The sequence below is a fragment of the Amphichorda felina genome (assembly GCF_050947745.1).
Source record: "Amphichorda felina strain 45539 chromosome Unknown scaffold_1, whole genome shotgun sequence".
In the NCBI taxonomy this organism is placed as follows: domain Eukaryota; kingdom Fungi; phylum Ascomycota; class Sordariomycetes; order Hypocreales; family Bionectriaceae; genus Amphichorda; species Amphichorda felina.
The window spans coordinates 2314991-2341199 of NW_028145049.1; the positions used below are offsets into that span (position 1 = coordinate 2314991).

Sequence of the window (26209 nt, forward strand, 5' to 3'; positions counted from 1 at the left end):
CACCATTGGCAGCAGGCTGGCCGCTGCGGCCAGCCGGGGAAGAGGGAGTCGGAAGAAGTGGAAGCGCAATATTTACTAATATTGGCGTTGACCCACTCTTACACCTCGAGATCAAGCGGTCCCGAGAGCGACGCGTATCACGGGCCCCCTCCTCTTCAGCCGGGGAACGGGCAACCTGCACGAGGTCTCTGGATACGACCAAGTTATGTAGCGCGGTCTCTAAGGCTCAGAGGCAGTAAGGTCCCTTTTAGAGAAGCAAAGACGTTTGGGCGGGATTTTACCGAGGCGCCAGAGACTCTTGCAAACGGACCCGATATATTACATTTTGCCAGCAGCTGGGGAGCATCCAAGCGAACAAGGTACCAACAAGTACTCTCGCACCTCGGCGCCATGCAAACACTTCACGAAACAAAATAGACCACGTCTTGAACGAAATAGGAGTACGAGGATGGCCGGGTGGCCCTTTGCCGTCACGGCCCAGAAAGCCCACTCTATAGAATCATGAATCGAGAGAGTATTTTCACATAACAAACGCTGCACTTGGAGTTTCTTTGGTTATAGTTGATTGGGGTGGTCTTGTATAAGCGACTCCTGGTCGCTAGGCTCATTTGCTATTGCACACATATTCTTCACAACAGCCCTTCTTTCCCGTGAATCCAAACCCAAACGCCAGTCCCGGTTCCTGATCTCGTCCCAAGCCCTGCCGTTATAACACACAATCGTCGCCGCACATCCTCCCGGGACTGGCTGTGACCGACTAACTTCAAAAACACCAAAAGTACCTGAACATCGCTCCCAAACCCAAAACCCATTTCCGACTCCCTGAACAAGGGTGTCTCTGTCGTGGCAACAAATCCCCGCTAAGCTTTTTCCGGCCGCGACGACGACGACGATGACGACGACACTGGCGACAACAACAACAATAAACCCCGTAACTGTATATACATTACCAATAAAGCAGTAGGCTCCCGGTTAGAAAGGAACCGAAACGCCTGTACATGGCTGCGAGAAGCAGAAACAAAAAGAAAGCTAGAAATGAGTGTGTCCGCATGTACAGGGAGTATATGGTGCTCCATGTGCTGATTCTATTGCGTCGCGGCTTCGTACGCCGGGGGTGCGTCCCCCTGCTCGCTCCAGATGCTGGCGCTAGCACTGGAGTCGCCCTGGCGTTTCTTCTCATCGTACACGCGCCGCGCAATCTCGCCGGCCATCTTCATGATCCAGGCCTGCTCGAGGATGACGGAAGAGGTATCAGAGCTGGCGCTGCCCTGCTCGTAGGCAGGAGCAGCCCGCTTGCTCGTTCGCATCGTAGCCTGTCTGGAGAGGGGTTCCACGGGGACGGGAGACTCCTTCGTGACCGGCACGGTTGGGGTGGGGTCTTCCAGATCCAACTTCAACTCTGACATGAGCTGGTGGCGCAAAGGCGCCGCAGCCTTCTTCCCATCTTTAGTGAAGTGCACCCCGCCAGTGGTCACAATGTCCGAGTAAGCCTCCTCTGGCTCGGGCTCTTCGGGAATAGAGCTCGTGGCCAACGGTTCTGATAGCGGAACATCGACGGAGACGACATCCGACTCCGCGTCTGTGGAGACATCTGATGAGTCGACTTGGGGCTTGGACCGCCGGAGGTTGACGACCCGCGTCTTCTTCTTGCGGCTCGTGCGGGAGCGCCCGTTGGAACCAAGGCCCGAGGTGGCTGAATTCAAGCTGAGTAGAGAAGGTCGCAGGGGCAGATGGCCGTGAGCAGTGCTCCCTGAGTCCGAAAACGTGTACGTCGTGGTGGAGCCGGCCGCAATAGATTGTGTCCTAGCAAGGCTGGGTGTCCCCATCACTGGTGATGTGGGATCGGAGCCGTCGCCGCGGCCTGACCAGGCGCGGAACACAACATCGCGGATGCCCGGAGTAAAAAGTGAAAGCGTCCGGTGTGAGTCGGTCAGCGCCGCTAGTCGAAGAAGGTTCTTCTGAGAGAACAAGGACTGCATCTCCCCGCCACCATTCAATGTCAGCTCCGACAGTGCGTTGAGGTCCAGCGGATTCCCATTGGCATCGACGGGGTCCTCTGGCGGGCTTTGGAAAGGGTCAACGCCTTTCTCATGGTCATTCTCTGGCTGGGCCTCGGCACCCTTGTTGACTTGGTCTGGGCACCATAGTTGCAGCGATAGCCGGTGGATAATGGCCGGCAGCTCATCCATCATCAGGTTCCGCAGCTGCTGCTCGATCGTCCTCTGAAGATAGTCGCGGACGAATTGGATTGAGTCAAAGGTCGAAGAGACCTTGAGAGACTCGAGAGGGTCATTTCGAAAGACTAGAGTGAGACCCTTCTGCTTTGAGAAGACGAGGATAATAAACGCAGAGAGCTTGATCTCTGATAGAGTAATGGACAGAGGAATGGTGAGCCCCGAGGCCGCAGCGAGGGGTTTCGGGGACGTGAAGCTCGGTTTGGAGTCGAGGTAGGTGTTCAGGGGGTTAGCCTGGTTGTTTCCATGTTAGCCCCATTATAGCCAACGGACAGGCTTGGCAAAGAGAAATTTATGCGCAACGCGCAAACGTCACGAAAATCGCGACACGCGACGAGAGCGCATGAAAATCAAATATCCGGGAAAATGAATGCGTTGTTTTGTGAGCAACCAAGTAGGAGGGTGGTCCCTAGGGTGCCGAGGGAGTTATTTGCCCATGGGCGCGTTGCGCAACGGATCAAGCGTGACCAGCTCCTGTTGTGCAGCACGATAAGACACACGAGGCGCCAAAGGGACCAAGCACTCGCTCGGGGAAACGTAGATGGCTCGATTCCAACTTCTCCTCACCTTGAAGGATTGCAGAAGGGCGATATCTGGGGATATCTGGGGTATTGGGTGGGTATGTGGTGCATTTCGGGCGTTATCGGGACTATCGCAGAAACACGGCGACGCCTCGCGAAGAAGGCATGGAGCGCAGAGAAAAGCAGCGCCAAACGCACCTGAACCCGCGTCTTGAGCGTCAGGTATGCATCGCCAGAGTAGCACATCTTGAAAATTCCGCGGAATCGATCCTCGGCCAGGTCGCCGATTTCGAGGATCTCGAGATCCGGGGGCACGGTGCCCAGGTTGAATTCGCTAACGAGGATGTCATCGACGATGATGGGCGGCTTGGGTGACTTATTGAGGGCCGTGGTTAACAGGTCGCGCGCTCGGGCGTAGAACTCGGCGTCGGCCGTGAGCGGCGACCAGTTGAAGTTGAAGGCCATGTTGGAATGGCGATGCTGCTCGCGCGACCATGGAGGGAGGATGCGCCGCCTGGTGGTTCGGTTCGATCAATGGCCGGGTGGCGAGGCACGTGAGGTGGCCCGCGGGCAGTTCGGAGGTGATTGAAGCTCGTCCGAGGGGTCAGTCTCGATACCAGTCGAGAGTCTGACGACGTCGAGCTCGTACTCGTGAGGATGTCGTGGGGGATGGAGGTTGATGGGTGGGTGATGAGGTCGTGGGCTCAAGGGAGTTTTTTCTTCGGGTTCGGGTCTAGGGAGAATGCGGATGACGCTATTTTGCAACGGGGGGGAGCCACAGTGGTCGTGTGCACCGGGTGCGCCACTGAAGCTGCCCTCGGCTCAGCGCACCTCGGTGACCTCACCTCCAGCTACCAGGTGGCTTACATAATAATGTGTGGCACAGCGGTGCTGGAGCTGGGCAGTGGGAATTCCCAGTGCTCTCCCGACTTTAGCGCCAAATTTCTCTCCCCCGAGGTCTCTCCCTGCTCATCAGCCCCTGCACGGCCCCAAGACGCGCAGACCTTGGGGGCCTGAGGTGAACTTTGGATGGATGCTTGATGCTGGGTGGAGTGGATGCTAGATGGATGCTGGATGGACGTTGGATGGACGTTGGATGAACGTTCTCTGGACTCGGTGGAGAATGGAGATTGCACCTCTTCATGCACCCTCATGCACCCTCATGCGACCTCTTTCAGATCGTTTGGTGGATTGTTCTCTCATCGACAAAGCCGCGTCACGCGCACCTTTCTTTGTCGACGTGACTCGTTGACGCCATCGTCAACCCGCCCTGTGATGAAGGGTTTAGCGAGGCTCCTGCCGCTCTGCACTTTGCCGTACTCGTATCATACGCGGCATGTGTCACACGTTGTTCACACCGTTCACGTTGTTCGCCCAACGGCCGCCACTGCAGGCACACACGGCCGAGCCAGCTTCCCTCGTCCTGAGTTCTGGAGGATAGTCGGCACGTCTAGTGTCGGTGCCATGATGCAACAGAGATGCAGATGGCGGGGGCTTGTCTGGATACCACATAGTACCTCGGCCTTACCACGTACGCCTTTTTACGATCTTACCACCAAGAGGCGGCATGATGACGCGCTCCCTGTTACCGGCGAATCCGGAGCCACCAGGTCAAGTGATGGATGGGCATGCACGATCGAGCACCCCACGGAATGCGCTGTTCGAAGCAACCTAGAAGCTCAGACCCGGCAGTGCCCCTCCACGCCCAACACTACCTATCTGGGTAGATCACCTGACAGTGAGATTGCTCGTACGGATACTCGTATACGTTACAGCAACCGTCATCGTGACCCCCTAAAGAAGCACAGTTCTTGTTCTCGGGGTCCTACTAACTATTATGTAGGTGTTGGGATTTGGGATTAAAAAATGACAACTCGCCATGCCGTGGCGGACGGCTCCATCTCCCGTGGGCTCCACCGGTACTATGGTGCTGCACTCCGTCACACAAATAGTCCCCAAATCCGCTATACATTTTCTCGAGTGTTGACACTGGTCTACTGATACTACCAGGTTCGACACATATGGGAATTCATTACTCGTATTACATCCGCAACACCTAGGTAATTAACACGAGGTACGAGGAATAGGTATCGAGAACCCAGGTCAACAAGGATGCCCCCGCCAAACCCAACCCATGACTTAAGTTCGGCGATACCAAGTTGACACCTACAGATCTCTCCGGCCCGGAGACGATAATAAGCGCGATAATCGTTGGTCCTTTCGCTGACCATTTCTGTCAAACTTGGCCGTACACGACGCAGCCAAGAGACGCGGGGGTCTCAACCTGAAAGGCAGGATGTCATTCATGCAGCAGTTACACAGCAGCGACCCCTCTGACTCCTGGAGATTGCCTCTGGAGAAAATCAAGACAGTTTTCTCCAGAGACCCAGATCCTGGAGATTACTACGAGTACGGAGCACGGAGGTAGTAAGACGTGGTGTTTGACAGATGGAAGCCCCCCCCCCCCCCCCCCCCCATGATGATGCAGGCTGATGTTCGGTGCCAGCGGCCTGGTGGGTGGCCCTGGGTGCCAGGTGGTGACCGGGTGGCCCCGGCCCAGTTGCCAGCCCCATCCCACATCCCGCAGTCTTGCAGATCCCGGCGCCCGGTGTGTCAGTTGAAATAAGCTTCCCCCAGACTGCCTGTTGAGAGAGTTGAGACCAGAAACAGAACCTAATACGAGTATTGCCTGGGCCAGCTGGCAGTCTCGGGTTTGTCTGAATGCCCGGGCGCATTTCGGTCTGCCCTCTGAAATCTAGGCCCCGGAGAGTACATAGTAAGGTAACGAGTTGCGGGAATTGTACTCCGGTCGTGCAGCACAAGATTTCCCAGTGCCGATCCTGCGGCTTGCCGGCCGACCGGCGCCCAGCCATAATCTGTATGTACATTGTCATCGGACGAGTTGCGTGACCCCGAGAGATCAAGCAGCACCGTTGGAGTGAAACAGCCGAAATTGGGATTGAGAAAACATTTCCCACGAATACTACTTATATTGCCTGCCACACTGCAGGCCTTGGAGCGCAGCGCGGCGGCGGCGGGCTCTGCGAGTCTTGCGCCCGGGCATCAGCCTTCGACATAAATTCAGCTGAATCTGCGCCTGGGCCACTGACGTCGTGCGGGACCAGGATCTTCCCCCCAAGAGACCCGGTGAGCCGCAATTTGCCTCGCATCCGCTGGCTTCCCAGGCCGAGTTTAAAAAAAAAAATTGGTTGGCCGGTCACGTACCGCGTAGGGCGAAACGTCAGATTTGAAGCGCAGAGTCGTACAATTTGAGCACCTACCTGCAGCTGCGGGCTCCCGTTGCTGCTCAGCAGACTCGGCGAGTTCCAGGACGCTGGGCCGTACCCTGCGCACCCTGCGCTCCCTACGAGCTAGTAATAAGGCCACTGAGGTCACTGAGGTCACTGAAGTCAGCAAAGTCAGCTCGCTCGGCGTGTCGCTAGCTCGTGGCGCTGATCGCTGGTCAGGAGAAGGCGCGACCATTCAGGTTGCCTGCTCCTGCCCTTGTTAAACCAGACTTCTACTTTCGGCCTACAAATAATGGCGGCAAGCAAGAGGGTGTGGTCTACTAAAAGAGTCTACCTCGCCTTAGTTGGTCGCGCTTTCCACGACCGTGGCCGCCCTCTTGCCATTTGATGACTCCCGGCCTATCGTTCTAAGCTTTAATATTACACGTACAAAATCTGATGGACACCCTCTCCTCTTTTCCCCCTCCGCCATCCTCACCTCGAACGTCCCGGAGACCACTTTTTCCTACGAGGCCACCACTTTTCTCCAGGCCGGTTCGTGTTACCCCAGTTGCTCGTTGTCACCGTCTGCTCATGGACTGAACCTTGCAGGCTTCCCCCGCCGTGCCTTGCAGATTGATGCAAGGCACCCCTCCTCCAATCATGGCCTGGGAGAAATCACCACCCAGGCTGGTCTCTCCGGCTTCTGCTCCCAATGGCACCGCCCTCGATGTTCGCCCGCCAGTCTCATCGTTATCCGGCGACCCAAGGCGTGCGCCCTCCAGGTGCTCAGTCTACGCCGTCAAGGGGGGCGAGCCATGGATCTCCTACCAGGACATGGATCACCTGAAGCAACTGCAACTGGTCGGAGGGCATGATCTCACAAAGAACGGCGACCAGCGTGACCGCAGCTTCAAACATCTACCGAAGGGTTGTAAGCTGGGCAAACTCGTTGGCGAGGGTGCCGCCAATGCCGTCTTCGAGTTCCAGCTGCCCGATGGCAGCCATCTTTATCACCAGAACACCCGTACGTTGCCAGCCCCCCTGCCCTATTCATGCCGCGACAAGTCTGTCTCATGTTGCTTGCCCCCTGCCTGGAATCAGCAGATCAGGTTTTAACCGGTACTCAGGCCTCCTTCTACGGGTTGCCAAGGAACCGATAGAGGATGATCGTCCGAGGTTCAACTATATTGAGCAGCAGAAATACTATCGCACACGCATCAAACCTATCCTCGGATCCCATGTGCTACACCAGGAGCTCGTCATCATCCGAGGTTCGGGTATTATTGATGCGATCAATGAGCACCTAAAATGCAATGACAAGAAGCGCAAGGACAAGTTCATGGGCACAACTATCGGCCAGAGTGAATGGGGATTCCTCATTGAGGACATGCGCGCAGAAGGTGAGCACTCTCCAGCACACGCACTGGCGCATGGATCTGGTAAACTTACACACACAGATGAGAATGGGCTTCTTGTCGAATTCAAGCCCAAGTGGCTCTCGCAGTCACCCAGCGCTCCGAAGAACGCTATCCGCTGCAGGCAGTGCGCCAAGGAGCTTTACAGCTACGTTATGGAACCAGATCTCGAGAAGCCGATCCCGACCATGGCGAAACCATGCCCCCTTACCCTTGGTCGGGATGACAGTAACCGTGTACGCGCGGAGAGCGCCTACAGACTCCTCCCGCGGTTGGACAAGCTCGGAAACAGCGAGCACTTGAATGCGACCTTGAACGTCGTGAGGGACGAGCCTGCATTCAAGCAGCTCAGAACGGCTCAGGAGGAGCACGACAAGGTTGGGCCTCTCCGGGCCGACGTATCAGACACCAACTTTTCCCTCGCCATGACGCTCAGAGACTGCACCTGCTTCGCACAAATCACCCGCCGGGCCTCACGCCTCCGCAATTCAATGCAGCCGCTCAAGGTCCGGTTCGGGGACTTTGACATGAAGAGCCCCAGCTACAGGCTCGATTACTGGCGCAACGTCGAGGAGGAGCTCATCAGGGGGGGCTTCTACACGGCGGACTGGCTCTACTGCGGCGGTTCCTATTATCGGCCGCCTACAAAGTGCGTTCTCGAAATATCCAGCAACAGACGGCGAGAAGTCCCGGAAGTCACGCACGTTCACGACCAAGGCCCGGGAGCCAATGGTTCCATAAGCAACACAAATGGCAACGCAAACGAATGTGCACACCAGGGCCCGAAGGTGTACGCTGTCAACACGGACGCGGAAAAGCTACAACAGTGCCTGGACGCTCACAAGAAGGACGCTCCAGGCCCAACACCAGATGAAGAGAAACGGCTCAGGATGAAATCGAACAGCATCAAACGCGGCGCCTAGCATATCATATATTCCCCCCAGGCAAGGATCGTTAGAGAGAGCGCATTGGGAGGATCACGGAAAGGAGGTTTGGTTCTTGGATGAAGGGGCGTTTGGCGGTTTCAGGCTGGCGTTCAAAGGGAAGGGGGGTCGGCTGCATGAATGGTTGAACAGAGGGAACGGGACAGGAAGGACTAAATCACTACTACTAGCATTGGGATATTGGATGACCATCAGTTGCATAACCGCGGACCCGCAGAGGAGTGGCGCTTCGAGGTTGGAGTTGTCAGGTCAAAGGCATGGGAAGCATTGGGCGTTTCTCACATCATGATATGCCCTGCATACATTTATGAACTCATGACCATATTTATTCACAACTAACTCCCAAACTCCATGCGAAGATTTCCATGCCCGTTGACTTGCCAGCCAGTCAGTCACGTCGCGTGTACTATCTATAAGTTGCCAATGCTAAAACTCAAAATGCTACCCGTGGTCAACCCCACGACCAGACACAGGCCCATGAAGCCGCCCGCGACCTCACGCTCCCCGTCGTCGACCCAGTCTCCCGACGCCATCATGCAGCTGGAGCCCAACCACCCGTTGGTCAGGCCGAAGAGCAGCTGCACAACAGCGAGGTAGAAGAAGTCGGACGACACGACCGCCCCACGCCCGCCGATGTTGCACAGGAGATACAGGGGCACCATGCCCGCCCTGACCACAGAGAGCAGGAACAGCACCAGCGGCCTGTCGCGCAGCGAGAACGGCAGGATGGTGGCCACCCTGCCGCCCAGGTCGCCGAGGTTCCAGAAAAAGAAGGCGAGGGGGATGAAGGCCGCCGGGTGGAGAAGGAGGGCGGCGTCGGGCCCGTCGTTGACGGACGTGATCTTGGAGGTGAAGACGGGGAAGAACATGGTCTCGGCAAAGGTGAGGACAAGGGCGAGGGCGAGCCAGCGGAGCTTGAGGAAGAGGCGGGGGATGGGGATGGATTTGCGGGCGACGCGCTCGGCCTCCTCGACCGAGGTGGTGGAGCCGACCATCTGGGCGACCATGCGGCCCGAGGTGATGCGGTTGTGGCGGCGGTGGAGCGGCATGAAGGCGATGAGGGTGACGAGGGAGATGACCACGGCGGTGAGGAAGTAGAGGAACGCCGAGGACGAGCCGGCACCTGGGTCGGCATTCCCACCATCATCTCCGCCGTCTTTGCCGGCCCCGGTCGATGGCGGGAAGATCAGGACGGTGCAGACCTGGGCTAGGGGCGGGAGCACACCCGCGACACCCTGACCAGCCATAAGGGCCTGCATGTACTCAGGCCGGCCGAAGCTGCCGGCAAAGGCAAAGGCGCCGTTCTGGACCAGGCCCGTAGCCCAGGCGGAGAGGGCGACCATGACGAGGAGGAAGGCGAGGTAGACGCGCGGGGAGACGCCGAGGCCGGCGACGGTGGAGGCGGTCAGGAGACCGAAGACGGCAATATTGATGATGAGGGCGAGGTTGATACGGAAGGGGTACGAGGCCGTGTGCTGGATGTAGGTGAGGAGGAGCAGGGAGCCGAGGTTGGCGACGGTTGAGACGGCAAGGATGGAGGACTGGAAGTTGGCCTCGAGCCAGGGGTCGCCGGCGAAGCGGGAGGCAAAGTAGGGAGCGGCAGCGAGGAACATATTCCTGTGGTGGTGGTGGTGTTAGCCTAGTTGTACAGGAGCGAGAAGAGCGGAGGGTATCTCTGAGGGCAAGCGTACCAGGCCCAGAGCATAGCCATCCCGAGGAGGCCAAAGATGGAATACTCGACCAACGAGAAGGGTAGCTCCTCTTCGACTTCGAAGATGGTCGAGTCGTCGAGAGGCGTGGATTCGTCCGGGGCCGTCAGCGGTTCGTACTCGGAGTCCTGAGCCTCCTGGCGCCTGAGCGCCTTCCTTGCCCGATCCATCGTTATAATCCAAGGGAGGACGGATTCCCCTTGGTCTTGTAGCTTATCTTCGGGATTGCGCAAGAGGGAGCAGAGCTCTCATCGGATGGGTTGGTGTGGCGGTGATGCCTAGCGATGATGCCTAGCCGACCTGAGGCCTCGCGGGGCTGCCGGTGGGTAGATAAGGCAAATCAGGCGCACGTGAGGGATCGGTCGGCAGAAACCGACTCTGCGAGAGCTCAATTAGGCGTAATGGGATGCAGAAGGCTGCGACGCGGGCGCAGATGCAGATGTTCAGCAGTTCATAGTTCAGGTCAGGTGCCTGGCGGTTGGCGTCAAGCGTGACGTCTGACCGACGGGGGTCTTGCCTGCGGGTACGGAGTCACCAAGTGGCCCGTGGGGGCCTGCACTAACAATTGATTATCAGTACAGCCATGGATTGATAAGGTACCGCCAGCAAGCTGATCACTAGTTAGGTACCCAGTACCTATTGTAGTACGTACGTTCGTAGGTATTGTCCGTGACTTTCACTGTTCGTGCAACAACTCCCATGAACCAAAATCAACAGCCAGGCTGCAGCCAGGCTATAAGCCATCACATGAAGCCCCATTCCAGCATCTGAAATTAAATTAATATCTCGATGCCTAGGTCGTGACGCCATCCGACCGTCCCTCTGAGACAGCTGCTTCCAACCTTCCAACGCCATCGTGACACAACTGGCGTTGGCCATCCCGCCCACAGCACCAAGCTCACTTCCCGCCGGCCAGAATATCCTGCACCCTCTTGACCTTGTCCTCGGCCGTCTGGGCCTTGTCCGTCCTGGTCCCGACCCTCATCGACGTCTGCACCCTCACCGCGCCGCTCTTGTGCACCACCGAGTGCGCCTTGCCAATCGCCGCCATGACCTCGTCCCACGCGCCCTCTAATGCAGGGGAAGCCCATCCCCCATCCCATCAGTTTCTTGTGACTCCAACCTCGCAGAAAAGGAAGGGCAAGGGTACTTACCAACAGTGGTCCCGGCCGAGTGCATCGTGTGCTTGAGGCCGCTGGCCCGCAGCACCTTCTGCACCTCGGCGACTTCGGCCGCCACGGAGAGGGAGCCGGTGCCGACCTGGGGGAGGGGCAGTCAGAACGATCCTAGTATCCTCTTGAGTCTGGGGCCATCCAACTTACCGGGATGAGGCAGAAGTCGGCGTAGCAAGAAGCCGGGGTAGAGATGGATTTGTAGTCCATGGTGTGCGTTTGATGATGCGATGAAATTTTGGCTGGTATTCGTGGGGTCTTGTTGAGGATAATCACACTCTCGAGAACTTGTGGGTAAGTCTGTATAAGGAGCGGGGGATGGTTGATTCTTAAGAACAGCAGGACTTCACAAAGCTATGCTGGCTCTCAGGGGACACTGGGAAGCAGAAAGTTGCCGATGGTCGGTCGCATGAGGTTGATTTGAAGTCATGTACGGAGTACGGATACGGAGGTACGGAGTACGAAATACTCCTAGTACGAATGCTTGCTCCGAACACGGATAACCCCACCACGGCAAGTATCCTGTCTCGCCCGCGTGTAAGCGAACTGCAAGGTTAGTACTATGTACGTAGGGTTCACATGCAGGACGAGCAACTAACTCAAAGGTAGATCCACGGTACTCGAAGGCATATTATGTTCTCCATTGCTAATAGCTATCGCTTTGGCTTTACGTACGTAAGTACTAAGTATGTAGTTGCTTTTGGTGCGGCGCTCTATCCAGGTCCAGGTCCAGTCTATCTCAAATATCACGAATGTCTCTTCCAGACCAGATTTGACCCAAGAACGCCTTGCTATGCCCAGTCCCAAAATTAAAGGAAATTAAAAAAAAAAAAAAAATAGATGGGAAAATGTTCAAGTAAACCCCCCCCGTCCCCCTTTACACAAGCAGCATCGCAGCCGGGAGAGCAAACGCGGCAAGCACACCGTACCCCATCCTGCCGGCGCCCACACGCCCGGCGGCACTGGTGTCATCGTCGCCAGACTTGGCCTCGGTGCGGCCGGTCGCGTCCTTGATCTTGTTCATGGTGTCGACGGCAGCGAGGGGTTCGCCCTCGTTCCAGAAATCAACCAGGACAAAGTTGGGCACCGAGTTCCACTCCTGGTTGCACTGCTGGAGGTGCAGGCCCAGGTTTCCCTGCTCCTCGGTGGACGCGCTGTTGACCGTTTCGATGGTCTCGACGTCCGGCAGCTGGATGTCGCCCATGACCTGCTGGTACTTGAAGTGGTTGGCCAGGCTCAGGTAGTTGCTCGAGACGGCCGTGGCGCCGTCGGTGATCCTCGAGGGGCGGTCGACGGTGCAGTTGAAGCCGCTGATCTCGGTCACCTCGTAGGCGGTCTCGAAGACAAAGTCGAACTCGGGCAGGACGGAGGGTGCGTCCGCGCTGTAGTCGATGTTGGTGACAAAGAGGACGAAGCGCTGGTTGTCGTCGATCATCTTCTGCAGCGTGGGCCAGCTGCCGCTGGGAGCTCCGGTCGTGGACTGGTAGGCCTTGTTGGCGATGCCCGAGGACTGGAGGACGCGGTTGAACTCGGAGGGCGGGGCCGAGTCCGAGTTGACGACGATGACGGTGACCACCTCGTTGGGGTTCTCGTCCATCCAGGCGTTGATCTTGGTGAGCCAGTTCTCGAGGGGCCCAGCGTCGAGCATGTCGCACGAGCTATGGCAGAGCTCCAGCGTCGAGTTGCCCTCGTGGGTCTGAGTCTGCAGCAAGCGGAGGCCGGCGTCGAGGGCCAGGGTGGCGTTGAGGTACTGGTTGCCAAAGAGCGATCCGTCGGTGCTCTCGTCACGCAAGGCGTAGCTGTTGTGGGCACCCAGATAGGTCACCTCGTTATAATGGCGCTCGCATAGAGTCGGCGAATTATTGCAGGCGTTGGCCCTCTTGTCATGGCTCTGCGGCAGGGCACTGGCAGTGATGGCGGCCATCAGGGCTCCGGCCACGGCCGAGGCTCGGAATATCGGAAAGTGCATGATGGGAGTAGGCGTGAAGTGAAGTTTCTAAGGGGGCAGGATATTCGTACAAAGACAAGAGCCTATCTGACAGGAGGGAAGGGTTGAGCGAGAGAGATATAAAGACGGCGGTGGGAGGCAAAGAGAGGTTGGGGAAAGGATGGAAAACTGGAGAAGGAGAGGAAAAGCGAAAGTCGTCAGACTGAGGTCCGGGAGGCCGTGGAGACAGCCAGCCTCGTCCTTAAGATGGAATCCAATATGGGTTGAACAAAGGAGAGTGGTGGAGTGGTAGAGTGGTGCCAGGTGGAGTGCCAGAGTGCTGGTCCTGCGCCTTTGTGTGCTTCACAGTGGTGGGCACTGCGCCTCCTCCAAACGTCAGCAGTGGAGACCAGCCGCCCATCCCGGGTATCCCCTGGCGCCTGGCCAGAGCGCTGATGAGCACTGATCTCATGCCTGAAACCACTCATGGTCCGTGGATGCAGCGACCGCTGTCTCTTGTCCAGTGGCCTGCCGCCGAATGGGCCATGCCAAACGGCCAGCGCGTCATCATCAAGCCGTCGACTGCCATTGTCCATTTGTTCCAGGCGCTCAGGCTGACCCGGGCAGGGCGTCCACAGAGCGTTCAGGCGAGGGAGGGGTATAATCAACTCCATCCACAGGCGGCGCCAACAAACCCAGCATCTGGATGGAGGCTTGGAGCCCTTCTCGCCTTTGTTGTGAACTTGTGAACAGTGAACACGGACTTCACGGTGGAGGCAGTGGAGGCCAAGCTTTCGGGGTCCGGCGAAGGGCTTGGCAGGGTCGACGACTGTCAACGACTCTCCTGAGCCAATCTTGCTACATGGGGATTAGCGGCCCTTGAAAGAGGCAGTGCCGGAAGTTGATCATTTCGAATTCACCGTCTCAAAACCAAGTTGCCAACTATTTTTATCCCTGCAACTGCGGCGACGAGTACGAGTATCCGTAGTGCTACTCGTACAAATCATGGGCCTCCCCATTCATTCGTCTCTTCGTATCCATGCCATCCTTTGAGCCACTCCATGATGCCATGATGCCATGATGCGTTCTACTACTCCGCACTACACACTTAGGTACCTTTCACTCCAGCCTCCAGCATTTCCTGCGGGGAGGAGGCCAAGCCGATGTGCTTCTCATTTCATTTTGGATCAACGGCTGTCGCCCAGGCACGCGGGATGGGGTTCGCAAAACACCTAACCCTGTTGAAACGATTTCAACGTGCTACGGTAACCCGTCAACAAGCCGTTGCCAAGCCGTCACTAGAAATCGGTCCCTCGTGGTCAAGCTGACTAATCACCAGCGTCCACCAGACGTCAACCCATCCCCCCCCCCCTTTATCCATCCTATATTGTCCCGTTAGATTACGCTGAGTGTTCTCGGATATCTGCGCGGGCAGCTAACTGCTGTGGTCTCAATGAACAATCCGCGGCAAAGCCCTCGCTTAGAGACGATTGAGAAACGTAGACAGGGTCTCTAAAGGGTAAAGGGTATTGAGATCGTTCCCAACCTCCTGGAACATTCTCATCGCTCAGTAGGCAGGTAAGGAATTATAGCAGTGTCAAGTGTTGTGCTTGAATCCGTGGCGATGAAAACGAGAAGGCCCCGCGGGGCGCGCTTCAGGCTCCTAGGAGGTATAAGAAGGAAAGTATTTTCAACTACCCTCTTTATACTTATCCCGGCCACCACCAGAATCCCCAGCCGCAATCCATTATTCTGAGATGACGGTCGCGACCTTCCTAACTAGTCATTATTCGACAGTTCAGCGGCTACCCGAGCGAGATCTCACATTATCTTGATTCCACAAGCCACGTCAAGTTGGGGGGCTGTTTGCTCACGTCAGTGTCCATTTTGGTTTGGCTATCTACCTATCTTGTTTAGAACGGCTCCTATTGATGGCTCCGCGCCCATTTCAGCGGGTCTCAACAATACCATTGATCACAAAGCCATCCTCTCCCCTCTTCTGCTGTTCCAGTAACATCGCGTTCATATGAAACAGTACATGGGGCCTTCTTCTTACTCAGGATCGCCCGCAACCTGGCTCTCCTCGGCCGCCGCCTTCTCCATTTCCTTGAGCTGCTTCTGCCCTTCCTCGGTTGTGGCGTCGATGATCTGCTCTTCGAGACTCAGGATGCCAGCCTGCGCAGGCACGTGTTAGCTTTTCAGGTTCGCTGCAGAGACCTATTCCCGAAGGAAGATCGTCGATAGGGGGGGACCAAACAAACCTCTCCAAACTGGCTGACCAGCTCCTCGGCATCCGGCACCTTCATGTCCCCAAGAACCTTGTTGACCTCATCAAGGCTCTCGGATTCCAACGCCTTCTTCATCTCGGGCGAGAAACCATCGAATATCTCGCGCGCCCTCTTGCCCTCCGGATCCTGCGCATCGGCCGGCGGGATCCGGATCTGAATCACCGTCCCCGGCTCCATGGCGTGCAGCTGGATCTGCTCCACGCCGCCGGCAGCCTCCTCCTCTGCCCTCTGCTTGATGATCTCGCGCGACCGATTCCTGATTCGCATGTACGTGTCCTGGACGTCCTTGTAGAACACCTCTTGCGCCTGGTGTCCCTTTGTCGTGATACGCTTGAAGAACATCCCCACGCCGTCCCGGCCGAGCGAGCGGCAGTACTGCAGAAGCAGCGCCTGGTGCACGCACTGGCGCGCGTACTCGTCCTTCTTCTCCAGCGCAGCGTCGAACGCCATGACCAGAATCCCGTCCGTCTCGCGCTCCGTCAGGATCTGAGGATGCTCGGCGATGAACCTCGCGCTGGCGGCGTAGTCCTGGGCCTTGATCTGCGCAAACCGCTTGCCCTCGGGTGAAGCCTCAATCTCGTCATCATCATCATCCCCAGCCGAAGCTGCAGCTCCACCCTGCGCATCCTTGCCCGAGTCCTGGAAGCTCGGGTTCAGCAGCTCGACCTGGGTCGACGAGGACGACCCGGCAGCCTCCTTGTCTTTCTTCTTGTCCTCGGGACTGGCCTTGTTCACGTGCGAGCTGTCGAAGCCCGTGTGGTACGCCTCACTCGTGATCTTACGGTGCTCCTCCTTCTCGAGCTCCGCCAGCTTCTTCTCCAGGTCGCCCTGCAGCTTCCTCACCTTGTCTTCGTGGCCCTGGACCTCGTCCACCATGGCGCCGTACCGATCGTCGGGCTTCTTCTCGTCCAGCGCCTTGTTGACCTGGTCGAGCAGCGTGGCCATCATCTTGGAGTAGGTGGGGATATCCTCGCCATCAGCGCTGTGGACGCCCTCGGGCCTCGGGGGCGGGCGGTCGTCCTGGGGGCTGCCAGCCGCCTCCATGACGGCGCGGAAGGCGACCTCGCCCGGGTTGCGGCCGGCGGCCTCGGAGGCGTGGGCGCGCAGGGCGGCGAGCAGGGAGGAGATGCGCTTCAGCAGGCCATCATTGATTATGCGCTCGTACTTGAGGGTCTCGATCTGGTGCTTGCGCTGGAGGCGCTCCTGATGGATCTGGTTCTGCTTGGCGCGGATGAAGGAGCGTTTGTCGACGTTGGGGTGGACCTCGATGTCGGAGTCATCGCTGAGTTCCAGGTTGTCCTGTGCCGAGTGCGAGGCTTGTCAGTTACACCTGTGTCTCCATATGTCCATGTCTCCATGTCCCCAAGGCAGGGCGGAGCTCAGTCACCACGCACCCATTTGCTGTAGTCGACAGGCATCTTGAGGGAGCTGGAACTGCAGTTCCAGGCGAGCTTCAAGGTTGTGCCGGATTGAGGAATCGGATCGGTGAAGGAGAGCTTCTTCGTTATTCTAGTCTAGGGGTCCCAGCGATGGGCGGTAATGATGGGGTAGAAGCAGATCGGAGCCAGATGGAAAGTTCTGGACTGTAGCAGAGCAGAGGATATTGGCGACGCGCCTTCGTCACCGTGATGAGGGCTGTTGAGATTGGCGGGGTACTTCTGCACTTGAGGAAGCTACCCCACTACCTGGGTACCCTCCGAAAAGTTCCATCTCTCATGTACGAATGCCTCACACCTCGCAGCCTCACAGGTAGTGCTCAGGAAGATAAGCTTACGTGCCTTTACCAATCCACAACTGGATCACAATCATTGCGGCCTCTATAACTTTGGCTGGCCATGTCTTCTTGTGGTACCTACTAGGTACGGATAGCTGAAATCGATATAACCCCCAGCCGGTGACCAGAACGCCCACATCGACCCCTTCGCTATTAAAAAGCATATATTATACACAAGGCCCGGGGGGGCAAAGCCTTACGGTCTCGGCCCTCCCTGTAATCATACACCCTCGTACATCTCTTGCTCATCGCTTCACACTGGACGCTGGACCTAATCTCGAGCCCCTTGGGCCTACGAGATCGTCTTCATGAAATCGTCCAGGTCGAAGCTCTCCTCGTACTGCTTGTTGTCCCACAGCTCTTCCAGGTCTTCCATCCATGGCTTCTTACTTGGCTGCTGGAGCACGTCTCCCGTCTCCAGGTCGACCATGTCCTCCTCCCGGCCCTCGATGCCATCTTCCTTCCTTGGTTTGTCAGATATGAGCCCGGGTCCCGACTCGCCCAGGCTGAAGAGGTCTAGAATCTGATCCGTGTCCATGGTCTGTAGGCCCGCATTCTGCTGGTTGACAACCGTCGAAGCAACGTCAATCTTGAACCGCTGGAGGTTCAGGATCTTCTCCTCGAGAGTGCCACGAGTGATAAGGCGGTAGACATTGACAACCTTCTTCTGCCCAATTCGGTGTGCGCGGTCCATGGCTTGCAGGTCCTTCTGGGGATTCCAGTCGTGCTCCACGAAGATGACCGTGTCGGCGCCAGTTAAGTTGAGCCCAAGTCCACCCACGCTCGTAGTCAGAAGCAGGACATCGTACGACGGGTCGCTGTTGAACTTGTTGACAATGTCTTGCCTCTTGTTCGCCTCGACAGACCCATCAAGTCGAAGGTGGGACACGGACGGCAGCATGTGCTTGAAGACCTGGTCCTGCACCATGTCCAGCATCTCCTTCATCTGGCAGAACACGAGAGCCCGGTGCGGCTTGATCGGCTGGTACAGCGGGTCGTTGCTGTCTCCGCCCTCCACGCCGATGCCGCAGTCCACCAGGAGATCCCTCAATGCCTGGAGTTTCGGTGCGTGCGCCACATCTTCAATCGAGGTCCCTTGCTTCTGCAGAATCCGCTGCGTATCCTCGTACAGGTTATTCCCGGGCTTCATGACGAGCGCTGGCGAGTTGCACAGCTTTCGCATGTACTGGAGTGCCTGGAAGATGTGCTGTTTGCTCTCTTTATCCTCCCGCCCAGCCTCCGCTTGGATCTTCTTGCCCTGTTTCTTGGTGAAGTCATCAAAGAGCTTCTTCTGGAGGTCGCTCAGGTCGCAGTAGTAATTCTGCAAGATCTTGGGGGGCAGATCGTTGAGTACTTCTTCCTTGAGACGGCGCAGTAAGAATGGCAGGACTTGCTTGTGGAGAGCTTCGATAGCAATGGCGCCGGCTTCCTGTTCCTTCGAAGATGCTTTGCTGAATCGACTTGCAGCGATCGGCTTAGCAAAACGATCCGAGAAGACCTTTTCTGTCCCCAAAAACCCAGGCATGAGGAAGTCAAATAGTGACCAGAGCTCCAGGACATTGTTCTGGATTGGCGTACCCGTAAGGATGAGACGGTGGTTGCTGGCCAGTCTCTTGACAGCCTGAGTGGTCTTGGTCCTAGGGTTCTTGATCAGGTGCCCTTCATCCAGAACAACGTAGTTCCAACTGTGCTTGTCGAGGACCTCAGTGTCATTCCTACAAACGTCGTAGGATGTAATGACAATATCAGTCTCGCCCAACTGCTCCTTCATCGCCTTGCGCTCAGCTGGCGATCCAACATAGGCCGTCACGCTGAGGAATGGGGCATAGGTCTTGATTTCCTGTTGCCAGTGCCCCGACAGCGTTGGCGGACACACGATAAGAGATGGTAGTCGCCGTACATCAGGAGCCTGCGTCTTGGCGTACTGCTCGGCACGTTCGTGGTGGTCGCTTGCCACAATGCAGAGCGTCTGAAGCGTCTTCCCAAGACCCATATCGTCGCAGAGGATGCCGTGTAGGTGATATTTGTTGAGGAAGTGAAGCCAGTTGACACCCTCCTGCTGGTAAGATCGCAACTCCGCCTTGATGGCCACAGGGATCTTGAACGGCTCGATCTTCTTGGGGTCCAGAAGCTGCCCGATAAAGGTCCTCTCACGGTCACGTCCCTCGAGGAGCTTCTTAGAGAGCCCCGGTGGGTCGGGAATTCCAGCCTCAAGCGGCACCAACTTCACCAACGTGGCAAACGAAGTCGTCGCGAGGAGTCGGATATCATTGTCAGAGTCGCTCATCCGACCAAGAACCGGCACGATGAGCAAGATGACGTACGGGAGAATGCCGTCGCCCATGACCGATATCAGGTGGTAGATGGCCTCGATCACGCCCTGGCGGTAGTTGAGATCGAGCGGATTGGTAATCGACGGGAGCACGTCCTCGACCAAGGAAGTCATGCCATCGACAGTAATGACACTACAGATAGTGGCCAGGCATTTTGCCGCCATGTACCTGAAGACGGAGAGCTCAGAGTGGAGGGCCTTGATAACTAGGGGCATCATTCGCATAACGAACGAGTGGAGCGCAGGGTCCAGCGTCGGCGTCATGGTCCTGATGACGGACAAGGCGTCGACAATCTCCTGGCCAAATGTTTGCTCAGGGTCCTTAGCCTCGGGAGGTAAGGTGTCTTGGCCGAAGGCCCTAGTCAGCGGCTCCTCCATGAATGCTCGGAGCTTGGGCACCGTCTCCAGGAGGGCTGGGCCGTAGGTCCGTGACAGAATCTCCAGGGCCTCCTTTGCACCTCTCCGAGTGACTCGCGCCGCCTTGGATTCCTTTGCCCACTTGACTGCATCAGCGTGGTCAACTCTGTCTTCCTCCTTTTGCATGGAGAGGATGCAATTCGTCTTGGCTGCGTGCACGGGGAACTCGGGAGTCTCAGCAACTTCAACACATGAGAACTTGACCAGATTAGCCACCACCTTGTCCGCGGGGCCCCTCCTCCCTCCTTCTGTGAACAGCTGCACAAGCTTTGCAATGGTTTCAGATGACCGGCTTTGGAGCTCACGGTCCTCTTCCGTCTTGACCGAGTCCATGATGCTCTTGATCAGCGGGCTAGGCTTCTTAGGGAGCTGCTTCATCGCGACCATGGCACACGCCGCGCCAGCCTTGACCCGGATGTCCCTCGCTTCCTTTATGGACTTAGCTTCTTGGATGGCATTATTGGCCACATCCCGAGCCTCGGCAAGCTGCTGGCTTGCAATCAGCCGCTGGCCTGGAGGCATGGCCCTCTTAAGCTTTTCATAGTCTTCGCCGACACATTTCTCAGCAGTTGCAATGGAGAACGCGCTGGGCCCAGCCTCAGGTTCACCCTGCACAACGACAGGGAGGACAGGCAGCTTATGCTGTGAAACCTTACCATGATCCCTAAACAGGTGAATCAGTTGCTGGCACTGGGTCCTCACGCGTTGTGTGTAGTTGACCAGATCCCGGTAAGCGGGAGGGCGTTGCGATTCCACCATAGGCTGAACGTGTTCCAAGTACCGAGATGCTTCATCAGCGGCCTGGCAGCTTTTTGCGTATTCGTCTGCAACTGCACAGGCGCTGAGCTGCGATGATGAGAAGGCAGATGTGAATCCGGGCACAAGGACGCTGTCGAAATCATCGAGTTTCTCTGTGGGTACACAAGACATTATGAAGCCCATGGCTTTCGCCGCAGAGACCCGAGACCGGATGAGCACGTCCATTCCCACGAGGTCGACATCGCCTTGGATCATATGGCCGTCAACGTCATGCGTGTGGCTCGTGGTCGGGGTATCCTCCATTTTCTGGGACTTGCGGCGGCGTTTCGGTGTTCTCGTGTCAGGGACGTCGGGTGAAGATGCCTTCCTCTGAGCAGGCTGGATAACACCCGGCATGGAATAGGTTCCACCTGACGGCTTCTGGAACAGGGCGGCATTCATAGGGATAGGGTTGCGTGAGATACCGATAGGGTGGAGCGTCAGGTGCATCAGAGGCTCCACGTGGGACGCAAACTCATCGGCCAAAACAGCAGGGTCCTTTGCGAGGTACTGAACAAGGGCTTTCCAAAGCTCAAGAGACATGGCAAGTGTCTCCCTGTCCCTCTCAACCAGGATGTTTTGAAAGACAAGCCTCAGAATCCTGCCATTAAGCCACCCTTGCGAGGTAGTGCCCTCCAGCTTTGCAAATGTTGATAATGCCTTTAAGACAGCGAGGCGAACAGAGGTGATGGTGTGTCGCAGGAAGGGATAGAGTCGAGGGACTAGGAGGGTAAACGAGCGCTCCTCGTCCTGGGCCGCGTTGGCCTTCATCGCTTCCAATACCTCCGGGAAGCTGCACAGGGTCGCAAGAAGGTCCATGATGCGGCCGGTGCTAGCACTCAGGTCATCGCCCAAGTTGGACAAGCTCTCCCATACTATGTTGATGAGACCTTCCAAAGCACTGGGGCGCATCATGACAAACTCCTTAGCCATAGGAATCAGAGTAGCAGCGCTAACCGAGCGAACGTCGTCATCAAAGTCGCCAAGCCCCTTCATCACCGCCTTGACCACCCCATCGATCATGTCGCTGTCTTCGAGCAGCAGGTCCTTCCGAACGGCAACAACATACCTCAACCCAACCATCCCACCATGACCAACAGCCCACGCCGGACGATCCAGAGTAAGACCTTCCTGCATGACCATAACATAGAGGATGCGATAGACTTTGTGCACGGATTCCGGTGACAAATGCTTCAAGGCGGATCCTAAAGTCTGGCCAACGGTCTCTCTAATGGGAGCCACCGATGTGTCTGAGCTGTAATCGGTGAAACGATCGAGCATGAGCACGCAGCAGAGCCGACATACAAGATCGTCCAACCATACGCGATTCAGAGCATCATTCTCGGCTCGTGTCCTATTTGCTAATCTCCCGGCCCCAGCACCATGGACACGGATCAGCTCTCGAAGTCCCATGGCAGCGCCATGACGAGTCTCCCAGGCAGGGTCGAAGAGATCAACCTTGAGGAAATCACAAAGCCTCTCGTATGGCCACTCCACTCCGTCCATCGAGTCACTGGCCTCCAGTTCGGATTTGATGGGGATGACGGGTCCCTTGAATTCGCTCACGACCTTGGATTCCTCGTCGACATCAGCTGGTCGATCAAGATTGAAATAGTCGTTCATCTTTCCGCCCTTCTTAGAGTCCGAATCGGCCATCAGAGTATCTTCTGTGCCGAATCCCTCTGATCCCGCCGTGACCGACCGCCTGAGGGAAAGGTCGCCGAATCCGCCTTTGCCATGAGAAGCCTTCATAGCTTCTCTTTTCCGCTTCCGCTTGAGGACGTTGAGCTGCCTTGAGCTCAGCTGGGACTCTTCCCCGGGCTGGCTCCCTGATATGCTGTCACTCCGGTTGACTCCATTGTTGCCGTTGGCATCAAGAGGGGTTGTGGGGGCAGCCAGACTGTCGGTGTTGATGGGTATCTCATCATCCTCGAATTTTCGACCTAGAAGACCCAGGCGGCCTTTGAGTGTCTTTTTCTGATGGACAAGGCGAGTTTGGGGATCCAAAGAAGCAAGACCGTATGCGATGTTGCCTCCCCGCAGCAGCTCCCGCCCGTATTTGAGAATCATGTCAACATCAAGGGACTCGAGTTTGAAGACGTCCTCTTCAGGGATGGGAGATTCGTGTTGATATTCCTCCTTCTTAACGCGCCCCTCATCGGTTTCAAGCTCCTCCTTTTTTGCTTCGGCTGACTCTTCCTTGTTCGGGTGTGTCGAATCATCCGGTTTTGACTCATCCTTCTTAAGATCTTCTGATTCGTCGGCGTTAGGATCATAAAGAGGGGCGTTGTCGACGATTCTACCGATAGCCTTGGCAGCGGTACTCCTCGTCTCCCAGTCCTTGTGTCGGAGGTAGGGCACAACCCGTGAGAGAAGATTGAAGAGCTCATCAGGGTGTTGTTTTTGCCAGTCAGCGAGTTGGTTGACGGCGGTATCGCGAATGAGACGCGTACTGCCTGTCTCCAAAATTCTGTCATCCCACTGTTAGCAGATCGTCCAAGCAAAGAGAGGGTGGCTGAGCATGGCCCCAGTTGGACCCATTGCGACGCTGCACAATGAGATGGTTCCAAGAACACTTACGTGACTAGGCGATCAAGTCTGCCGAATTGTTAGCTGAGCTCATGTAGATGCGAGAGTGCGTAAGATGGGTAAGCACTTGCCTTGAAGCCATTTTGTTAGGGTGTTAGAATATCTCTTGACACAATTGTTCATCGCATGACCGACCCTGCTTAAGATGTAAGCTTCTGTAGATGCTATGCACAACTACTCACGATAAATGCCGGCGATGCAAGAGAGGTGGGTCGAAAGGGTATATAAGCATGATAAAATCAATGTTTGCTGGTGACGAGGGTGCAAGGACCATAACAGGTGGGAAGAGAATGATGTGCATGGAAATGGGTCAATGTGACCATTGTGAGCCTGACGCGGATGCTGCCTGAAGGCAGCCATGATGAGGCTGGACATAGTCACGTCCAAACCCAGCGCCCGTGATACCGAAGCAGTATAAAGAAGGAGGGGAAATTCTGCGAGGATGCGATGGTGAAAATGACTCCGGACGGCAAGGCAATGCAGAAATACATAGATTTCGATGCAGAAGGCCAAGGGGGAGCAATACAAGGGCGTTGAGGGAAGACCAGGTGTTGTTGTATGGAGTACTACTTACTCACTAGCGACGCTGCGACAGTGGGTGGATCGGTACAGCCTCACCGTGAAGCGCGAAGCGTGAAGTGAAACCAGTCCCAAGCGATGCGGCGGACAGATAAGATGAAAGAAATAATGTGCGAGATGATTCGCTATGAACAACGCATCACCGACGTTCCATCCGATGACCGGAATCTCCAATCTAGGCCGACGCGCCTAGTTGCGATGGGGTTTCGTCGATACTTGGGGCTTTTGGAACAGGGAGCCTTTTTGGGTGGGAGTGGATCGCCCAGGGTGAGTGTGGCGTTGGATGCGGAAGGCGTGGCTGAGGCAACGGCGGCTGGGGAAGGCGCGTTTGTGGGTGCAGGTGATGCAGGTGGTGCAGGTGGTGCAGGTGCGCTGTGCGGCAAGTGGCAACAGTGGATGTAGTGGAAGTAGTGGTAGCAGTGGCAGCAGCGGCTGGGCAGCACTCAACTCGGTGGGTGGGAAAAAATCGGGTGGAGGGCAGGCCGGGCCTTGTATACGATGTAGGCGTGTATTTTTATACACGCAACACGCGTGCCACCAAGAACCCGCCCCGGCCGGGCACCCACCACGGCCGGCCCAACGGTTGTCCTCCATTCGCCTAATTTCCCTCTTTGCCTTTGGTTAGTGTCATCTGGCTGAGTGGGCTGGGCGCCCTCCCCTGCTCACCCTCCCGTTGGCTCGCGCGACCCTCCAGGCTTGCAGACTCTAACAAGCCCTTTAACACTGCTAATTCTCACCTTGAGGCCATGACCATCAGGTCCATTCTACTCGCAGAGGCCCAGAAGCCTGAGTGAGCCCTCAAGCGCTACCCTAATAAGCAGGGCGCCCCCCTCCCCCCCCAAGACGCGTGCAGGCTGGCCAGCAATGTGGACCATCTCATTCCATACCTGCGCACCTCCAAAAAAGACACTTACATGGCATAACCCATGGCAAAAATGAACCTATCAATCATCCCAAAGCAACCTAATCCATGCATCAAGTTCACAAACCATGATCAGCGACACTTCCGGCAAAGGCGCAAACTGGCCTTTTTTGTTGGTGTTGGTGTCTCACCCAGTCATCAGGACCGCACCGCACCCATGCGTGATCGACCGCCAAATCTTCGAGCGTCATGGGTGCGCCGGAACGGCAAGGCTGGGTCATCCCAAATTCCCATTTCGACGCCTTCGGAAGTCGGATGCACCCAATTCCACCTGCCATCCCATCTGCTTTCTCGAGCCAGTGCGCATCGCCCTTCGAGATGCCCCTCTGCAATTCTTTCTTGTCTCTGCCAAGCTCGAGGGCGTGCTCCAGCGCGCGGGATCTGGCCAGACTCAAAGACTGTCCATTCGCGCTAATGTGCAAGGGGCTATGCGCTATTCCGGAGGAGGAATGGCGTCCCGCGAAGCACAGTCAATTGACGTTTGCTTTTAGCAGCCACAATATTCGAGGAAGGAAGAATTGCATCGCCAGTTGGTTGTCCATGAAAGAACCAATACCAGAATGGGAGCAAAACGTGTCCCGACGTTTACAGAACCCGTTTAACCCACTCGACCAGCTCAAGTGGTACTGGATGTAACTTGGCCGATTTGGAGAATTCAACTCCATTGTTGCCTACCTATACAGGCAGCGATCAGGACATTCGTAAGGTTTGGCTCAGTCCTACCAAGCACCTACTGACTACTAGGTATATACTAGTAGTAGCTTGGTCGACTTTAATCCTATTCTCTACCCCGCCCATACTAATGGCGGAGTATTCCCGTCGGTCATCTAGGTAAGTAGTTATCTGCTCGATTAGTTCCTACATCATCTAGTTGACATCTCGTGGCTTCAATAAAATGTGGAAGGCTGAGGGTTCATGATTCATGACACACTCAGGGTATCATACCCTGTGGGAAGGACAGCATCTACTTCTAATGCACGTATATGAGAGAAACTTCTATGGTGCGGTAGATTGTAGGATTACCATAGCACACTGATTAATGAGTATTGACTTTCTTCGAAGAGACATTTGTGCACGTGGTTAATGAGACGGTCGTTTTCAAAGCGAAGATCGCGCACCGGCTTTGCCTTATTTAGGAGGTTCCATACTACAAGTAGTACTCGTACACCTGGCCCATGACCATTACTACTGATGTGATTTTATCCATAAATGGAAGCCCAACTAGTATTTGTCCCAAGTACTACCGGAACGATGAGCAGATGACTGATTTGAAGCCATTGGATCGCCCTGAGTCGTATTCTACCGGCCTGCGAAGTGCGAGATTGGCTGTAGGGTAGCCCTTCCACAGTACGGAGTAA

The 26209-nt window shown here is 56.3% G+C and overlaps 7 protein-coding genes across 7 annotated transcripts; 1 reads left to right on the forward strand and 6 right to left on the reverse strand.

Moving 5' to 3' along the window:
- Positions 1-1085: 1085 nt before the first annotated feature.
- Positions 1086-3220, reverse strand: MDM34 (ERMES complex subunit MDM34; the record flags this gene model as incomplete). The annotated part of the gene is made up of 2 exons (XM_083190253.1): positions 1086-2468; positions 2954-3220. 2 exons carry the CDS (start codon positions 3218-3220, stop codon positions 1086-1088), a joined length of 1650 nt encoding a protein of 549 aa, XP_083054112.1.
- A 3425-nt stretch (positions 3221-6645) lies between these two features.
- Positions 6646-8323, forward strand: IPK1 (inositol-pentakisphosphate 2-kinase-domain-containing protein; the record flags this gene model as incomplete). The annotated part of the gene is made up of 3 exons (XM_083190254.1): positions 6646-7009; positions 7113-7385; positions 7443-8323. The coding sequence occupies 3 exons, from the start codon at positions 6646-6648 to the stop codon at positions 8321-8323; spliced, it is 1518 nt and encodes a 505-aa protein (XP_083054113.1).
- A 431-nt stretch (positions 8324-8754) lies between these two features.
- On the reverse strand, positions 8755-10223 carry ACO1O0_000759 (nucleoside transmembrane transporter FUN26; the record flags this gene model as incomplete). The annotated part of the gene is made up of 2 exons (XM_083190255.1): positions 8755-9961; positions 10036-10223. The coding sequence occupies 2 exons, from the start codon at positions 10221-10223 to the stop codon at positions 8755-8757; spliced, it is 1395 nt and encodes a 464-aa protein (XP_083054114.1).
- Positions 10224-10951: 728 nt separating this feature from the next.
- On the reverse strand, positions 10952-11435 carry ECM15 (MTH1187/YkoF-like protein; the record flags this gene model as incomplete). The annotated part of the gene is made up of 3 exons (XM_083190256.1): positions 10952-11124; positions 11208-11313; positions 11376-11435. 3 exons carry the CDS (start codon positions 11433-11435, stop codon positions 10952-10954), a joined length of 339 nt encoding a protein of 112 aa, XP_083054115.1.
- Positions 11436-12102: 667 nt separating this feature from the next.
- ACO1O0_000761 (PLC-like phosphodiesterase) lies at positions 12103-13194 on the reverse strand (the record flags this gene model as incomplete). The annotated part of the gene is made up of 1 exon (XM_083190257.1): positions 12103-13194. The coding sequence occupies one exon, from the start codon at positions 13192-13194 to the stop codon at positions 12103-12105; it is 1092 nt and encodes a 363-aa protein (XP_083054116.1).
- A 2010-nt stretch (positions 13195-15204) lies between these two features.
- On the reverse strand, positions 15205-16858 carry CDC37_1 (Hsp90 co-chaperone CDC37; the record flags this gene model as incomplete). Its single annotated transcript, XM_083190258.1, has 3 exons — positions 15205-15327; positions 15414-16739; positions 16835-16858. 3 exons carry the CDS (start codon positions 16856-16858, stop codon positions 15205-15207), a joined length of 1473 nt encoding a protein of 490 aa, XP_083054117.1.
- A 648-nt stretch (positions 16859-17506) lies between these two features.
- Positions 17507-23710, reverse strand: MOT1 (DNA-binding ATPase; the record flags this gene model as incomplete). Its single annotated transcript, XM_083190259.1, has 2 exons — positions 17507-23217; positions 23686-23710. 2 exons carry the CDS (start codon positions 23708-23710, stop codon positions 17507-17509), a joined length of 5736 nt encoding a protein of 1911 aa, XP_083054118.1.
- Between the last annotated feature and the right edge of the window lie 2499 nt (positions 23711-26209).